The sequence below is a fragment of the Onychostruthus taczanowskii genome, unplaced genomic scaffold (assembly GCF_017590055.1).
Source record: "Onychostruthus taczanowskii isolate IOZ18803 unplaced genomic scaffold, ASM1759005v1 scaffold3, whole genome shotgun sequence".
NCBI lineage: Eukaryota > Metazoa > Chordata > Aves > Passeriformes > Passeridae > Onychostruthus > Onychostruthus taczanowskii.
The window spans coordinates 20,859,532-20,877,165 of record NW_024500349.1 but is presented as its reverse complement, the minus strand read 5'-3'; the positions used below and the strand labels follow the sequence as shown (position 1 = coordinate 20,877,165).

Below are 17,634 nucleotides of genomic sequence, written 5' to 3'. Positions count from 1 at the left end.
AGCATTCCCATGTCTACCATTGATTCTTTAAACTGCCTTGAGGGTCAAGGGAGACAAAAAGTCGTTGGGTTGTCCCAGACAATGTGAGGACAAGGTGGGAAGTGCTGTAGCTGCTCTGTTGTCCTGCAGGAGCATGAGAAGCTGTGGTGAGGCCCCTGAATCACAAATATCTGCATTGCCAGATGGTTGTAGTACCAATCTGAGACAAATAAAACCCTTTCCAAAGGCTTTTGAATTCACAAAAGAATTTGGCATTTTCTCTGAGTTTTTATTTCACGTTTATCAGCTAATGTAAGAACCACATGAAAGGTAAAAAGTGCAAGGAGGCTCTGTGAGAGATGAGAGATTTCCTTTTCCTTCTCTGGTCTTTTGAATGCTTGAAGTTGTTGTTCCACCATCTTGCTTAGTGATTACTAATGATAGAAGGATTTTCTTTTTCATTTAGAACATGAAGAAGCTCAGCAGAAATGCCCACCACGCCTGAAGAACTTTGCTTTAAAGTATCTGATTTGGGACTGTTGCCCACTTTGGTTGAGAATCAAGGGAAAAGTGGCTTCTTTCATAAAGGATCCTTTTTTTGATCTCACCATCACGGTTTGCATTGTGATGAACACTTTGTTCATGGCACTGGAGCACAATAATATGTCACCTACTTTTAAATTCATGCTTAAAATAGGAAACTTGGTAAGCAAATTCTCAGCTATGTGGCTTTTTATAGAATTATTTAGTTGGCTGATGTGTGTTTTCACTTGAAACATAAAATGTGAGAGTAAAAATTAGCAAACCCTGCATTTATAGACTTTATTTCTAATACAGACAATTCCCACATTTTTTTATACACTTTGTTATGCTCCTGAAAAGGCAGAAAATAATCCTTCCATTTTAATTAAAAGTGCACTAGAACTTGATAAACATGGGTTTTATTAACCTGTCCATGAATGTTATTTGAGGGAAGGTGACCTAAAGACAAGATAAATTCATGGCTACTTTCAGGCTGATGCTACTGTTTCCTTGTCACAGGTTTTTACAGGAATCTTCACTGCAGAAATGATCTTAAAAATCATCGCTCTAGATCCCTATTACTATTTTCAGCAGCCCTGGAATATTTTTGACAGTGTCATTGTCACACTGAGTTTAATTGAACTGAGTTTCCCCAAACACAAAAGCAAGAAAGAAAGGAGGAAAGGAGGAACCCTGTCAGTTTTACGATCCTTCAGACTGGTAATGCTTCACGCATGCTCAGTTGTATGAAACTTTATCTTGTGAATTTCATAGAGAATACTTCTGCAGTTAGGAGGCAAGAAATTATTTTTTTTTTTTACCTCGATTATTTTTACTACCTTGTCTTGGCTTTAAAGAGCATACTCAAACTCCTTGTGATGCTAGAGTCAGAGATTAAGAAGTGTATTTCTTTTGAGTTCACTGAGAAATATTCAAAGGAAAAAATATTCCAGTATGGAGATGTTATAAAACTGATGCAAATAATTAAAAACTAGCACAGGAGATTAGGAAAAAAAGTGTTGGAGTACAAACAGAAATAAACAGTATTTAAAGAGAGATGTGAAATTATGTTAAGGTATCTACTTCATATACCAGGGACTGATTTAAATTGCTTTTTCAAAATATAGATTCTTTTCATAGTGCTATGGCAGCAGTCCCTGAGCTTTGGGTCCTTTGTTCTACATGTAAATTAGGCACCATAATCTACATCAAGAGAATTGCATGGACACCTGCCTGCATTTATCAGGGTCTCAAGTTAGTTTGGTCCTCTATGAGGTGATTAGTTTATGTTTGCAGTGTTGCCCAGTCAAGAGAAAAAATACTTACAAATAGTTTAAAAAAATATTAATGTGCCACAAATGTTGCTGGAATAGTTCAGAATATCAGTAATTTGGTTGTTGTAGGATTTGCATGGTGCAAAGATGAGTTATCTCTACCAATGTCTAACACTATGTTTTATGTTGCTACGCAGCTGAGGGTCTTCAAACTGGCAAAGTCCTGGCCAACTTTAAACACTCTAATTAAAATAATTTGTAACTCCCTGGGAGCACTGAGTAATCTGACCCTCGTCCTGGCAATCATCATTTTCATTTTTGCTATAGTAGGGGTGCAACTTTTTGGGAGAAGTTATGTGTTGAACTGCACTAAAATAAGCAAAGACTGCAAGCCACGCTGGCACATGAAGGACTTTTTCCATTCATTCCTCGTCATTTTCCGAATTCTGTGTGGAGAATGGATTGAGACCATGTGGGACTGCATGGTGGTTGCTGAGCCATCACTGTGCCTCGTTGTCTTTCTGCTGGTCATGGTGATAGGAAATTTAGTGGTAAGTTTCACAATGTGTTGTTCTCTTCATCCTGTCTGTGCTGGACTCCAGTTAATGGCTGTTCTGACAACAAAAGATAGCTCCCCTAAAAACAGGTGGGAAAGTTACCTGTGTATGGTGTAGTCTGTGAAATCCTCTTTTTCCTTTCACCATTGAGCCATTTTCTGTTTATTCCCATTTTGTGAGCTTTGCTCACAGCACCACTTGACCTTTCCATGTGACAACGTGACGAGAAACACCTTTGCAGTAAATACACCACAGGCAGCTAAGTTCCTCCACATCCTGGGACTTGGATGTAAATAATCAGTGAGGCTTATGGCTCACCTGTTTGAATTAATTAGGCCAAGTGCTTAAGTCCCTCTCTAAATCAATTTTATTTATTTTATTAAGACTTCATGCAAGTACTGAATTATTTGTCAGCAAATGGCAGAATCTACAGTGCTACCACAAAAATCAGGGTTATTTTTAGGCATCTCAAAGTACGTTTATATCCAAGAGCTAGATCTTGCAATGGCATAACCTACACAGCCTCAACACACTATGCTGGGACACAAGGGACAGCCTGCCTTCCTTCATCCTGTGCTGTCCTTTCTTGATGCCCAAATCATAAATATCTTCTTTTAGTAACTTCGTTCCTCATGTCCTTCATTCATAAGCTTCTCTTAATTGTAAAAAAATTCTGAACATATTGAACTCTAGGCAGACCTTTGTGGGAAATCTCTGCTCTGTGGCTGAATCCTAAAAATGTATTTAATGTCCTGTCTGTTCCACACTGCAAGGATTGATGACAGTGATGAAATGCTGTGAGTGAGATTTATGTTGCAATTTAATGTTAACTGTCAAGCAATGAAGTGTTTAGCCCCCACTTTTTGTCCAAGCTTTCTTATGGTCCAAGGAAGCAGAGAGAGGTATCTGGGACTGAGATTTATTCCAGCCTGAAGTCAATGACTAAGACAGATGGGATGAATTGATCTCTGGAGAGCTGAGATTCTCCACTGCCTGTGGTCCTTGGATGGCTTGGAGGTGTTATCTGCCCAGTTCTGCCATGACAAAAATTAAGATACACAGATCCCATTAATAAAATACTAGACCAAAAAATAGACCAAAATAGTAGTGAAAAAAAAATTCTCACATTGCCTTAAAAGCAAACAACAACAACAACAAAAACAAATGGAGATTTGAAAATTCCTTTATTTGAAGGTACTTAAAAATGAAAAATTCGAGCTTCTCTTGGTTTTGATTTTTGTGAAAATGTGGCAGATTTGAGGAAATTTCTGGGCCTGAATCTGATCTCTCAGAATTTTGGAAGTACCTCCACAGATGCCTGATTTAATTGTAATTTGAATAATGAAGAGACAATTGTTAAACTGACAGGACATGAGTCAATGTTACTGCTTTAACCTTTGAAAAGTTGCTTTCAACAAATAATGCATTTGGCACACAGTTATGTTCTCTTTTGTAGTTTAAATTACATTTTTTTGAGAAGAGAGGAATGGGAACATTGGAATTTCTGATAGAGAAGTTAATTTCATCAACCACAATGTGATCAGTCACTGCCATTTCCTTATCACCTTGTTTTGGTTTGCTCAGGAGACACAACTTTTTCAAAGCTGGAATTCAGATTTTCCAATGCTAATTTCTGGACTTTAATTTTTTCTATATATAATTATTTCAATTGCTTTCAGGTTCTCAACCTTTTCATTGCACTGCTGCTGAGTTCTTTCAGTGCTGACAGTCTCCAGACAACAGAGGATGATGGAGAGATGAACAATCTCCGGATTGCCTTCGCTCGCATCCGCAAGGGATTCCACTTTGTCAGGAGCGTGACGTGGGATGCCTGCTGTAGGAAGCTCAGGCAGATAAAGAAAGTGCACAAGAAGAAAATCAAATTGACTGCACAGAACTCACTTGGGTTCAAGAGTGAAGAGCCAAAAACTTATAAAGAGAATTACAATAATGAATGGATTGAGAGAAACGGGGACAAGTGCCCAGGTCTTGAAGATTTTGTTAGAAGTCCCAATGTGTTTGTTTGTGTCCCTATTGCTGAGGCAGAGAACACAAGTGAGGGTTTCGAGGATGATGATAAACTGAGCACATTTACTGACACAGAATGCAGCAAGCAGGTGATGGATTTCTTCGTTTGTGTTGGAACAGTAGAATTGTGGAGAGAGATGAAGGGAGGGGGAGGGGTGGGTGGGAGAAGAGTTTCTACCAGAACAGGGTGGGAGATGTTGATCCATTTCCAAAGTTCTGAACTAGAGCCAAAAGTAAAAATATTTACAGCAAGGGGTAAATCCTTGGACCTTTTCAAATTAAGATTCTTTCATAGTTTTAAAAGAAAATTTTTGCAGGATTTCTAGCTGATGTGCTGTGGTGCACACTCAGGTAATTGTGGCAGTCCTTGGTGAACTTGTATTTTTTAATGTAAATATTTATGCATCATGCCAACTGTTTTGGTATTATTTGCACAAAAGAGCAAAAATACATGTTCTGTGTACAGAACATTATCATGGATTCAGAATATGAATTGATAGCTCTGATCCTTACTTTGTATTTTTCCTTGCTGTGTGTAGTATGTAGTAATTATTATGAGTGCATGAGTTTAAGTATGGAGTGGCTCTACTAAGGACATATTTTTGATACTACATCATATATTTACCCTATTTCTTTGTGCTCTATGAATTTTTCAGTTCTGTTTCAATCACAATTGTCATTCTGGTATCACAATTTCCCATATTAAATTTCCCTCTTAATTCCTATGTAAGAATTCTCATTTAAGTTTTGAATAGATCACTAAAATGCCTTAATTTGCTCTGTTGGGGAAAAGTTCTATCCTTAGGTAAAATCAGAGACTCAAAATGATCATTTGTTATAACTCTTGTCTGGAGATTCCCACTTTAAATGAAATTTATAGCTTATTGGTTTTTCCCCTCTGACTTGTGCGCTCTCTAAAAAGGCAAAAGAAAACCCCTCTAATCCAAAGATTAATTTCAGGATGAAAATCACCTGAGGCAAAGGGGAGACAGAGCAAAAAATTCAGGCAGCTCGAGTAAAGGATCGGGATTTTCCTCTGAAGAATTCAGTGTGCTTTTTCTGGGAAAAGACAGGAAGAGTGAACTCTCATCACCAGAAGAAAAAGAGGTAACAATTTTTTTTTTTTTTTTAATGATGTTAATTTTTCAATACTGGTCAAACACAGGCATATTTCTGTTCAGGGATTTACCCAAGAGAAGTTTAGTGCCAGAAGCAGCTCTGAACTTGCAGTATCTGGTCTGGCAGAACAAAAGCCAATACTGGAGCTGGAATTCTGTGAGCAAAATCAAAGGTTTTCTATTTGTTTTAAAGAAAAAAAAAATATATATATATATATAGTATAGGAAAGAGCGTGTAGAAATGGGAAAACTATGATGTAATTTTGGTAGTAATCATGAATAATTTATAAAATACTCTCTAATATGTTCCATGTGTTAAATTCTGACTCCATGAAAAAGGAAAATTAGAAAAAAAAAGGAAGAATTAAGAAAGATAAGCTTCCAGGTGGGAAATTCCATCAAGTCTGCTTGTGTCCTAAGTGTCTTGGATTCAAGAAACATAATGCTTGAAATGAGATTCTATGTCATTAAAGACTGTTGTTACCAGTTTACAGCGATTTTAAAATAATGTTGAATGTAGAATACATTCAAAGAAGTAAAAAGCAGCATTATGGAAACATGAAAGAACAAAAGCATAAAGTAATTGCTAACAAACAGCTGACTCATAATATTGTCTTTGGTTTAATGGGGGGGCAAAAAGCTTTGTAACTGAAGAATACAGGGTATGATTCCAATTTCTACTTCCTAAATACTGTCATGGGTGCTCAGTTCCTGGCATGGTAATGGATTTATTTATCTGGGTCTCCTGTACAAATGCATCTTTCCATAAATCTCTTGATTTCTTTGAAGTAGGATGTTTCATGGTTTTAACCCAAGTAATTTCTCCTGTTTTGAGAGCTACATTCACTAATATGCAATTTAAAAGCTCTTCAGTTTCCCAGCTGATTAGGCAGTTACATCTGGTTCATGTAGATAGATATTGTAATTACAGAGCTTTGGCCTCTATTTGAATGCACCCATTGGTACGTCTAAGCTTATATCTTTTAAAATCAAAAGTTTTATTCCATTACCAACAATACTTGTAATATTAGTGCATACCAAAACTTCAATTTTGAGTTTTATTTTTTAATGGATTAATTTATTCATATGGACCCGAGTTAGAATCAATAATTGATATTACTGTGCTTGCTAGTTGGACAGTGTCAGCTCTTCTGAAGTCAGCACAGTGGATTTGACAAATCCTGAAGATCTTTTAAAACAGATGCCAGAATTTTCTGAAGACTTCAAGACTCCAGAACAATGTTTTCCAGAAGGTAAGACTCTAATGGAAATGAGAAAACTCATCTTGTTTTGCTAGTGATGCTGAGCCAATAGGGTCAGATCCTTTTCAGTTAATTTTACTTATCTGAAAAAAAGCTAAGTAGTTGTCTCTATCTAGTCAACACAGAAACTGAGACACCTGAAAAATAAAACCCTTTCCTCTAAAAGCCAATTGCTTCCAAGTGAGATATGGGCAGTGGCACTCTGAAAAATAGGATTGTGAGGTGCGATAACCCTTTCCTCTAAAAGCCAATTGCTTCCAAGTGAGATATGGGCAGTGGCAGAGACCCCACTCTGAAAAATAGGATTGTGAGATGAGAGGAATTTCACTCAGTTTGACACAACCAAGCCACTCCGGGGGTTTGACATAAGAGAAGGGTGTGGGATCAGGTCTCACGTGGCAACGGTCACCTGGCACATCAGATTTATTAATACTTTGCAGCAGTAAGAGTATTCCTTGAATAACATTTCATGAGCAATCTCAAACAAAGGAGTGAAATAAGCAAAAGAAGCTGCTAAGATGAATTGAATTTCTATAGGGTGATGATTAGAGAGAATCATAGAACGACTTGGGTTGGAAAGGACCTTAAATATCATCCAATAATCTGAGGAGTCTTTTCAAATTGTCTGACAGTATCTAGCTTTGCAAGTTTTTCTAGGGTGTGTTCAGTGCTTATATGATTTCTTCCTACCCTAATATGTAACAACACTGGCTTTTGTATCAATCCTGACAAATTTGGTGGCTTTCTATGCTGGGGTTACAGCATCTCATCTCATGAGCACCTCAGCTCATACAGCATTTCCAAAGAGTGTGCAGAAACTGAGAAGGACTTTTGTAACATCAAGACTTTTTCCCATGGCCTTGAAGTTTTGTGTGCCCCAACAGCAGGCCAGTGAGCCTGTCCAGTGTCTCAGAAATGTCTTGAAATAATGTAAAATTGTCCAAAGGGGCTCTACCTACTGTGTATATAAATAGGAGCTACAAGGCAAATTAAACTAGATGTATCCCAATTTTTTTTCTCTCGGTAAAACAGGGAAAACCAACAACAAGGATGCAATAACTGTGACCACTGACTTTGTCCTACCCCCAGAAGTTTCCTGGCCATGCCTTCACATTCTCCTGCCTTCCTTCCCTGCACTGATTGCTGTCTCTCACTTTCAGTTTGTGCCCGGCACTTCCAGTGTTGCCTGCGTAGTGCTGCAAAGTTTGGAGGAGAAACCTGGTGGGATCTGAGAAAAACCTGCTACCAGATTGTGGAACATTCTTGGTTTGAATCCTTTATTGTGTTCATGATTCTTCTGAGCAGTGGAGCCCTGGTTGGTATAGCACAGTTTCATGTATCATGAAGGAGTTTTTGCTTTAATTTGCACCCAGAGAAGTTGTTTTTACCAACAAACAAACTGAATATCTTTCAACTCATAAAGAGGGAAGAGTTTTCAAATAGCAGTTGTTTATTTACCATTTTAATTATTGCAAATCTATTATTGATATTATTAAAAATTATAAGAGTGCATAAGCTAAGCTAAGAATACATGAATCTCAAAAGCTGTTTCTCTTCTGGTTGAATACTGGATGTTTCTCAGGAAGTTATGTCACAATTGTGAAATATTAAGGAGATTTTATATCATTAAAACAAACAAGTGACTCTTAATACTTGGGAAAAAATACTTAGTTCTATTCAATATATAAACTTTATTATATACTTTTCTAAAAATATGTATATATTTTTATCCTGTCCTCCCAGGATTTCATTGTGCAGGAAGGATGCATCCACAGGGCTGTATTATATAGAGAAAAAGAAAGAGAAGGCACAGGGAGAATTACACTTTTATCAGCTGGCATAGATTTGAGTAACAAATGCTGTTCAGATCTGTATTAAAACAAACTTAATGATGAAGGGCTCTCAGTGTTGCTTGACTTTAAATGTACAAAGTTAATTTCTGATTTTTGACATTTGTCTATATCTATTATGGTATCAGGCATTTGAAGATATCCATATACACAAGAGAGAAAGAATTCAAGCGATATTGGGATTTCTCGACAAAATGTTCACTTTCATCTTTGTTCTGGAGATGCTCCTGAAGTGGGTGGCTTATGGCTTCAAGAAGTATTTCACCAATGCCTGGTGCTGGCTGGACTTCCTTATTGTAGATGTAAGTTCTGCCCTTGCTGTTCCTACACAGTATTAGCAGCAGAATCCCTGATTATTTTCTGGATGTAAATTTCCGACCTTAATCCGTGTAGCAATGGTGTCAGGATATTGTACTCCTGGCGCAGAAAGCAGGGTTTTGTTTGTTTGTTGTTTTTTTTTTTTTTTAAACAGAAATAAAGGAAACAGATGACAGGATGTTTTAATGCATTTCCTTTGTCTTCCCACTCAGGTCTCTTTGATAAACCTCTTTGACAGTACCCTTGGCCCCATGAAATCTCTCAGGACTCTGCGAGCTCTGAGACCCTTGAGAGCGCTGTCACGGTTTGAGGGAATGAGGGTAAGAGTGATTGCAAAGCAAAGCTTGTCAGAACTGATGAGCACATAACAGGTTTGTGACTCATCACGGTGTCTTTGTGAAGTTCACCTGTTCACCCTGAGTTCAGTTTAGGAACTATAAAATAAATTTTTAAAGAGACCCTTGGTTGTGCTCTTCTGTACCTGGGCATTCCTTATAGACTTTCCTGGAGTGATTGATCCAAGTGCTGTTGAAATTAAAACTGGCCTAGGTGGAACTTTGTTCCATTGCTGCTCAGACATTCTTGTGATCCTGTCTTACCGAGATAGGCAAAAATAAAGTAGAGAATAAGAACTGTGAGCACAATTATAATTTTTGAAATCTGATAGCAAGCTAACTCAGAGGAAAGAGTCGCTTCAATTTTGAAAGATTTTACTGGATTGATTTACAAAAACTGTAGCCTATTAAAAAGTACTTTGCTCAAATTATTGTTTCAAATAGAGTTCTTTCAGAAAACAGAAGTGTTTGTCTGTAGAACATTAGATTTTCTTTTCCCATCAAAAGAACACATTTATTTATTATTTTTTATTCTGGAAGTGAGACTGAAAACTCTGTGGTTGCAATCTTGACACTGTGAAGACAGAGAGAAATGTCATTAAATTAATTAGCAGAATGTATCAAAATTTCCATGTCTGGAGTAAATTTTGATATTGAAACAGGTAATATTGTATTTTCTGTCTTGCTATGAAGAATGTGTGTGGCACAGTCTCCAAAAAGTCTTCACAAAACCTTTTAATAGTTCTGCTGGTCCATCAAGTTTTTCTTTGCTACCTCACAGATGAGTTCACTGCCTTCACTGTGAAACTCAAAGAAATGTTCCCACCATTCCCTTACCCAGTTTTTTCAAAGCAATCTTCTATGTCTTGGCATACATTTATAATCTGCATGTACCACTCTTCTGTGGCTGCACAGCACCTAGCACAGGAAATGTACCTGGCTTATGCCTATAGACCCCAAACACAACCATAATCCACTAAAAATAAATGAGGCAAATTACTAGTGGAGAATTATTACTGGTCCATTTAAGAACTACTTTTGACAGTCTTAAAAATAGTCCTCTGCACAGGTGCTCTTGGATGAATACTTCAGAAGTTTTATGTTAATAAAATCTAAAACAAAGAGACAAATGGACTATGTCCTATTCCAAAAATAAGTAAAATAATAATAATAAAAAAAAAGGTGGACTTACATTTTAGTAGTGGTAGGGTCTCACAGCAGACCAAGAAATATCAACTATTGCTTTGCAAGCCTAATAGATAGTAAAGATGCTGTTCAAGGTTCCCCTGCCAGCTGTGACTATTGTGACTGAGACTAGTTTTACACAGAAAACATCAGGTTATTGTTTGCAGAGATGACTAAGTGGCTGCTTACAGATACCTGGGCTCATCCTTTTTCTGAAGCATATTTTTCCTCTCCCTTTTCCATCCCAGGTTGTGGTCAATGCCCTCCTGGGAGCCATCCCCTCCATCATGAATGTTCTGCTTGTCTGTCTCATCTTCTGGCTCATCTTCAGCATCATGGGAGTGAACCTCTTTGCTGGGAAGTTTGGAAAATGTGTCAATATGACAGACGAAAATTCCATATTAGATAACAATATCAAGAACAAAACAGACTGTGGGATGTATAACAACACTGGAAAAATATTCTGGGTCAATGTTAAAGTAAATTTTGATAATGTTGGCTCTGGCTACCTGGCTCTTCTTCAGGTGGTAAGTGCTGCTTGTCCTCAGTAGCCAGCTCTTATGAGATGGGCATGACTTTTTCTTAATTCCTAACTCATCTCTGAGGGTGATGGAAAGAGTGAAATATCCTGCAGCTTGCCCTCCACTTGTATTGTAAATCAGGGCAACCCCGATGAAGGGGAGAAATGACGAGGAGGACTCCATTGATATCAGAAGGCTAATTAATTACTTTATTATACTGTATTATTCTATACTATATTACACTGAATCTGCACAAGCACCCAACTCAACCCAGCTGCGCAGAATCTCGTGACTGTCAGCCAACAGTCCCGACACTCACACACGTGGATTCAATTGGTCAATGAATCAAAACACTCACACCAGAATCCAATTACCAATTCACTTCAGGTAAACAGTCTTCCACAATGCATTCCACTTGTGAGCAACAAGAGAAGCAGCAATTGAGATAAGAGTTGTTTTTTCTTTCTCTGAGGTTCAGGGAATGTGAATCCCATAAAATCCTTGGGAAGTTGTGCCTTGCTTTTCTCTGTGAAGAGAAATGTGGCCACACTCGTGTAGCTGGCTGTTCATGCACACAAATGGGGAAAGGGGGACAGATGAGACTCTGCCACGACTTTTCAGGTGATAAAGGAACATCTGGTGGGCAAGTGCTGTTGCAGGCTCCAGCAGTTTTGTGATCCTGAGAGCTTCCATCTCAGAAGGAATTCTGGGGCAAATAGTGACCTTTTCTGTCAAAATGTGGATTTATTCAGCCATGAGGGTTGCATGGCCTTTAGTGCCATGCTGATGAAGGTTTGCTCTGTCAGAATCCTAGGATAAAGTGTTCTGTCTCCCCCTTGAGAGCTTTCATGTCCTGATGAGGCTGAGAGTGCCACCTACAGCAGCAGCCAGAGCTGGGTGCTTTGTGCCTGTGAACATAGCAAAGGCTCTTGTTCCAGGCAGTGTCATTTGGATATAGCAAATTATGTGAAGACTTTTAAGGTCGAAGTTCAACACATTTTCCATAATCTCTCATTCCAGGCAACATTTAAGGGTTGGATGGACATCATGTATGCAGCGGTAGATTCACGAGAGGTCAGTCATTTCTTTCAAACCATATTTTTGGAGAATGCTGCTGCTTTCTGCAAATGCAGCATTCATTTTGCACTTCCACATCTGCTGTTTGTCAGTGCTAAATACTACCAGTAATTATGTTTTGTCAGATGATGTAAACATTTAATCTGCAAATGACTCATCATAGCCTAAATCTCCTCTGTTGTAATGGGGAAAAGGGTTTCAGCTCTAGATCCACCCCCTTATACAGAAGGAAGTGGTATGACTTAGTAAGGAAAGAAATTGAAATGTAGAGGATATCTTAATTTCATCAGGAGTTCAAAGGAATAAAAGAATTTTTAAAGTATTTTAATATTATAATATTAGCAATATTATATATGGAAATGGAAATAATATATAAAAACAGGAAAATACTAATAATAGTATTTTCATACATCAATGTTTTTGTATGTTTAAATGTTTTTCTTCTTTGTTCTTCAATTTGAAAAGTTATTTTTTTGTTCCAATTTTTTTTTTATTCATAATAGCCATCACAGAAGTTTTTTACTAAGAAGATAAAAAATACAAGAACATATCTAAGCCAATAATTTTAATGGCAAGAGCTTGGAATTTGACTTCTAAATAGTTTGTTTGTTTTTTTCACATACTGAAAAATTTACAGCTCCTGTTCTTATTGGAAGGAACTGAACTGGTGCTTCTGCAATGCCTGTGGAAATCATGTCAAGAATATTCAAACAAAATTTTGTGTTACGCACTATTGGTAATTTTAAATTATACCACTTTTGTCACAATTAGCAGTAAGGCTGTAAATCTTAGTTCCTCCTGGTATCTATTTTTGAGAGGAGCTTCAATATGAAGATTATTCTCAATTGGGCCCCTGTTGCTGTATTGTTATTTCTCAAGTTTCTTCTCGTTCCTGCAGAAGGATGATCAGCCAGAGATGGAGAACAATCTCTATATGTACCTCTACTTTGTGAACTTCATCATCTTTGGGTCTTTTTTCACCCTGAACCTCTTTGTTGGTGTAATTATTGACAACTTCAACCAGCAAAAGAAAAAGATAAGTGTATTGGTTGTGCTTTGGAGAACAAGGTCCTATACATGGAATCTAAAACTTCAATTGGCATTTACCAGAGCTTTAATAATTAAGTTACGAGAAAATAACTTTCTCCGTTCTTTTCCTTGTAACCTGAACACCTAGATCTTCCCCAAACATTACAAAGCCTCCTACTAAAACTTCAATTGGCATTTACCAGAGCTTTAATAATTAAATTACAAGAAAATAACTTTCTTTTCCTTGTAACCTGAACACTAGAACCTAGATCTTCTCCAAACATTTCAAAGCCTCCTGAAATTTCAGTCCTTTTGGGGAACTCAACATTACAGGAGGTTCCTTATTTAGAAAGTGGTCTGCTAGAGGTGCTCTGATGAGTGATTTGGATATTCAGCAAGCCCAACACAAAAGCCCATGGAAAAATTTGGATATTCAGCAAGCCCAGGGAAAGATTTGATCCTGTCCATGTTTTTTGTTTGCATGCCTTTTGAGTGAGCTGAGTTTCACACCAAGACTTCTACTCTGTGAATGGCTGGTTTGTGCCATTTTTATGGACACAGTTACATGATATGAAATAAGACCCAGTAACAGCAAGGTGTAAAAAAGGAAGGAATGTCAGTTTCCAGAATTTTAGACATTTTCAGTGCAGTAGTTTTGCTCTTCACCAAATAACAGTGACATTTCTTTGTATACTTAGGTGGGGAAGATATCTTTATGACAGAAGAACAGAAAAAATACTACAATGCAATGAAAAAGTTGGGATCCAAGAAACCTCAAAAACCCATTCCAAGACCCTTGGTAAACTGAATTCTTCACTGGGAAAATGTGTTGCAAAAATGAAATTTAATTCACGGAAAGTGCATATAGTTATATATTGCATATAAAATGTTCTTATTGTCTTTACATTGATACTCACACAGTGCTGTAAAGTCAGTTCCACACCAAAAAGTTGACTGAATTATTTTACAGTTTAAATATTTATTAAGTTATCTGCCTAAATATTATTGGGTTTTATATTCTCTTTTGAACTGATAACACTTCAGGATGGGAATGGATTTTTAATGTCATTTTTGTACTCTGTCTTTCTCCAGTTTCTCAGACTACATTGTAGCTGAGTGACTTTGCAACATAAAAATTGGAAATGTTGGAAACATGTATGGATGAGTACTCCTTATTTTCATAACTGATGTCAGAAGTTTTTTTTTTCCCCTCTAGAACAGATACCAAGGTTTCCTTTTCAACATTGTAACATCCCAGATGTTTGATGTTGTCATCATGGGTCTCATCTGCCTCAACATGGTCACAATGATGGTGGAAACCTATGAGCAAAGTGAAACGAAGACAAACGTCCTCAGCAAAATCAATATACTCTTTGTTACCATCTTTACTGCAGAATGTGTGCTGAAATTGCTGGCCCTGAGGCAGTACTATTTCTCAAATGCCTGGAACATATTTGATTTAGTTGTTGTTATTATGTCACTTGTTGGTAAGTAAAATTGTCTTGAAAGTTCTTTACTATATAAATTATTATTCTTTTTAGAAAGAAAAAAAAAATTAGTTAAATTTTGTTAACTGCAAATAGTCATTGAAATGTAAGTCATAATACTGTGAAGTCTTAAGGAAAAAATAAGCAAGCCCCCTCAAGATTATATTAAATAATATTAAATGAGATTCAAAACAATTCCTTTAGTAAAAGTGTGCATATATTTATAATGGTTCTTTAGGTTTTTTTTCCTCATCTGAAATACAGAATAAGTAACTCATCATAGTAGTATCACATGACATGATAATTTCCATTGCCACAGATTTAGTACCAACTAAGAAATATTCAATCAGATCAATTGTTGGGTTTTTTCATCTGTGTTTTTGATAGATGACTGAATTATATAGAAAAATAGGACTACTGGAATATGTATAGAGTGGGAAGACTGGAATTAGATTATAGCCTGTAGAATTCAGGCATTGCTGACTGACAATAAGGGTTCTCACTTTGTAACACAATAGAAAAGATCACCAAAAATATATTAGTTTTTACTTGAAGGGATTGCAATGGAAGAATGGGGTAAAGAGCTCTGTTGCAAATTTGAGCTTCCTGCCAATTTAACTATTCCCAGGGCTAGTCCTGCCCTAGCAACAGGCATTTAGGGCAAGAAGGACATTTCAGTTCTTTACTATGACTTGTGTCTAGCGTAAGTAAGATTGCAGTAAAACTATGGCTCATCCTTGAGAAATTATGTTTCTGGATTGTAAATACAGAAAAATTTATCCAAAGCAGCTGCACTTAGAAAAGACAAGCCTCTTCTCGTGCTATTAGGTGTCATTTATTTCATTGAAACAAAGAAAAGATAACATCCATGTGTAGCTCTGTCTCTGAATGAACCAAAAGCCATTGTAAAGTGGCATGCACATCTTCTGTGTTCATCACTCTGCTTCTACATGTCATGCCTTTATTATCTAAATGATAACCATGACATTGCATTATATCTTGTTTTCTTAGTTTAGCTTTGTAGTGTCAGTATTTGAAGACAAATGTAGAAGATAATTTGAATTAGCTGACATATTCATGCAACCAAAGTCAAAGAAAACCACCAGTCATCAAGTGTCAACTGATACAGATATTTGAAGTTGTGCACAGAAAGTTCCTTGTCATCTTTTGTGCAACAGGGACTGTCCGCTGATGGCTGAAGAATGTAGTTCATAATTGCTGATTTCAACAACTATTATTTCAATTCAGCTTCTCCTAAAAGTTATTCTGGTAGGGCTTAGCAACACACATCAGCTATTTTTTAGCTGTGAATATATTATCATTCCAGCTTCTTTACTAGTTAAGGAAAAATATGATATTCTAATGAGTTGTTATCCTCTCCTTTTCAGCCTTACTGCTTTCCAGCATTGGCAAAGCCTTTGAACATTTCTTACCACCCACACTCTTCAGGGTCATTCGCTTGGCCCGGATTGGGAGAATTCTGAGACTCATCCGGGGAGCCAAAGGAATTCGAACTCTGCTCTTTGCCTTAATGATGTCCCTTCCTGCTCTGTTCAACATTGGCCTCTTGCTGTTTCTGGTTATGTTCATTTATGCCATTTTTGGCATGGCTAACTTTGCCTATGTGAAGATGGAAGGTGGCATTGATGATATGTTCAACTTCCAAACCTTTGCTAACAGCATGCTCTGTCTCTTCCAAATCACCACGTCAGCTGGCTGGGATGGTCTTCTCAGTCCTATTTTAAACACTGGGCCACCATTCTGTGATCCAAACATAAATGGTACAGTGGGTGAATGTGGTAAACCTGCCATAGGTATTATTTATTTTGTAAGTTACATCATTATATCATTTCTCATTGTTGTAAACATGTATATAGCAGTTATTCTGGAGAACTTCAATGCTGCCACTGAAGAAAGTGCAGAGCCTTTAGGGGAAGATGACTTTGATATCTTTTATGAAATCTGGGAGAAGTTTGATCCTGAGGCAACTCAGTTCATAACTTTCTCTGAACTTTCAGACTTTGCAGATGCTCTGCCCAAGCCCTTGTGTGTACCAAAACCAAACAAAGTTGAACTCACAGCAATGGACCTGCCTGTGGTCAGTGGGGACAAGATACACTGCTTGGATATCTTGTTTGCTTTCACCAAGAGGGTGTTGGGAGATTCTGGGGAGCTGGATACTCTGAAAGTACAAATGGAGGAGAAATTCATGGCTGCCAATCCATCAAAACAATCCTATGAGCCAATATCCACTACGCTCAGCCACAGGCAAGAGGAAGCGTCGGCCACGGTAATCCAGCGCGCCTACAGGAGCCACCTGCTCCAGCGCTCCCTCAGACAGGCTTCCTACCTGTACCAGCACAGAACTGGCAGCTCTGACACTCTGGGAGATGCTGCTCCAGAAAAAGAAGGACTCATTGCAAATATGCTGCGTGCGAATTATGGTAGGAGTCCTAACAGGTCTGAAACGTCGTCCTCAGTGTCCATCCCTCCGTCGTATTACAGTGTCACAAGAGAGAGTAGTGGCAATCTCACAGCTGAGAATGGAGAAATAATGGGCAGTCAACAATCTCCAGACATTAAGTAGTTAATTGGTGACAGAGCTGTTAAGAATATTTTTAAATTTTCACAGAAGATGATATTGTAAATACATGTCAGCAGAGGCAGCCTCCCTATGAAACCAGGTCTGTTGATAATGGCAGCTGAGAATCGTGGCCTTTGGCTCTGCTGTGTTCAGTTTTCTTCAATATTTTCCTATTCAGAGGAAGGTTTTGGATCTGTTTGATCGATGCAAAATGGGTCCCACAGTACCTGGGTGCTGTGACATGTTCACAGCAGTGACAGGCAAAATCAGCTGATATTTCCTCTGTACAGGAAGCAGAGAAAAGTCCAAGCACCAATGGATCTACTGGAGAACAGGAAATGAATGTCAATATGAGTATAAATTGAGGAATGGAAAAGAGCTAAGATTTATTCCATTCCTAATTGCTACTATCATTATAAACCTGCTTAGCAAATCACTGATGATTTTTTAAATTTTTTTTTTTTTTTTTAGTGTTTGGGGACAGATGTACCACAAACATAGACCCTGC

General features: G+C 37.6%; 1 protein-coding gene across 1 annotated transcript in view; it reads left to right on the top strand.

The window, feature by feature from the left end:
- The window catches only part of LOC121338003 (sodium channel protein type 5 subunit alpha-like), a 33,688-nt gene extending 16,559 nt beyond the window's left edge, over positions 1-17,129 (top strand). The window contains exons 13-27 of the mRNA XM_041408533.1: positions 446-684; positions 1,021-1,221; positions 1,973-2,326; positions 4,012-4,449; positions 5,321-5,467; positions 6,611-6,731; positions 7,901-8,055; positions 8,719-8,892; positions 9,121-9,228; positions 10,677-10,955; positions 11,970-12,023; positions 12,925-13,066; positions 13,754-13,854; positions 14,272-14,542; positions 15,931-17,129. Coding sequence (XP_041264467.1) covers positions 446-684; positions 1,021-1,221; positions 1,973-2,326; positions 4,012-4,449; positions 5,321-5,467; positions 6,611-6,731; positions 7,901-8,055; positions 8,719-8,892; positions 9,121-9,228; positions 10,677-10,955; positions 11,970-12,023; positions 12,925-13,066; positions 13,754-13,854; positions 14,272-14,542; positions 15,931-17,129 — 3,983 coding nt within the window. The remainder of the gene's footprint in view (positions 1-445; positions 685-1,020; positions 1,222-1,972; positions 2,327-4,011; positions 4,450-5,320; positions 5,468-6,610; positions 6,732-7,900; positions 8,056-8,718; positions 8,893-9,120; positions 9,229-10,676; positions 10,956-11,969; positions 12,024-12,924; positions 13,067-13,753; positions 13,855-14,271; positions 14,543-15,930) is intronic.
- The last annotated feature ends 505 nt before the right edge of the window (positions 17,130-17,634 follow it).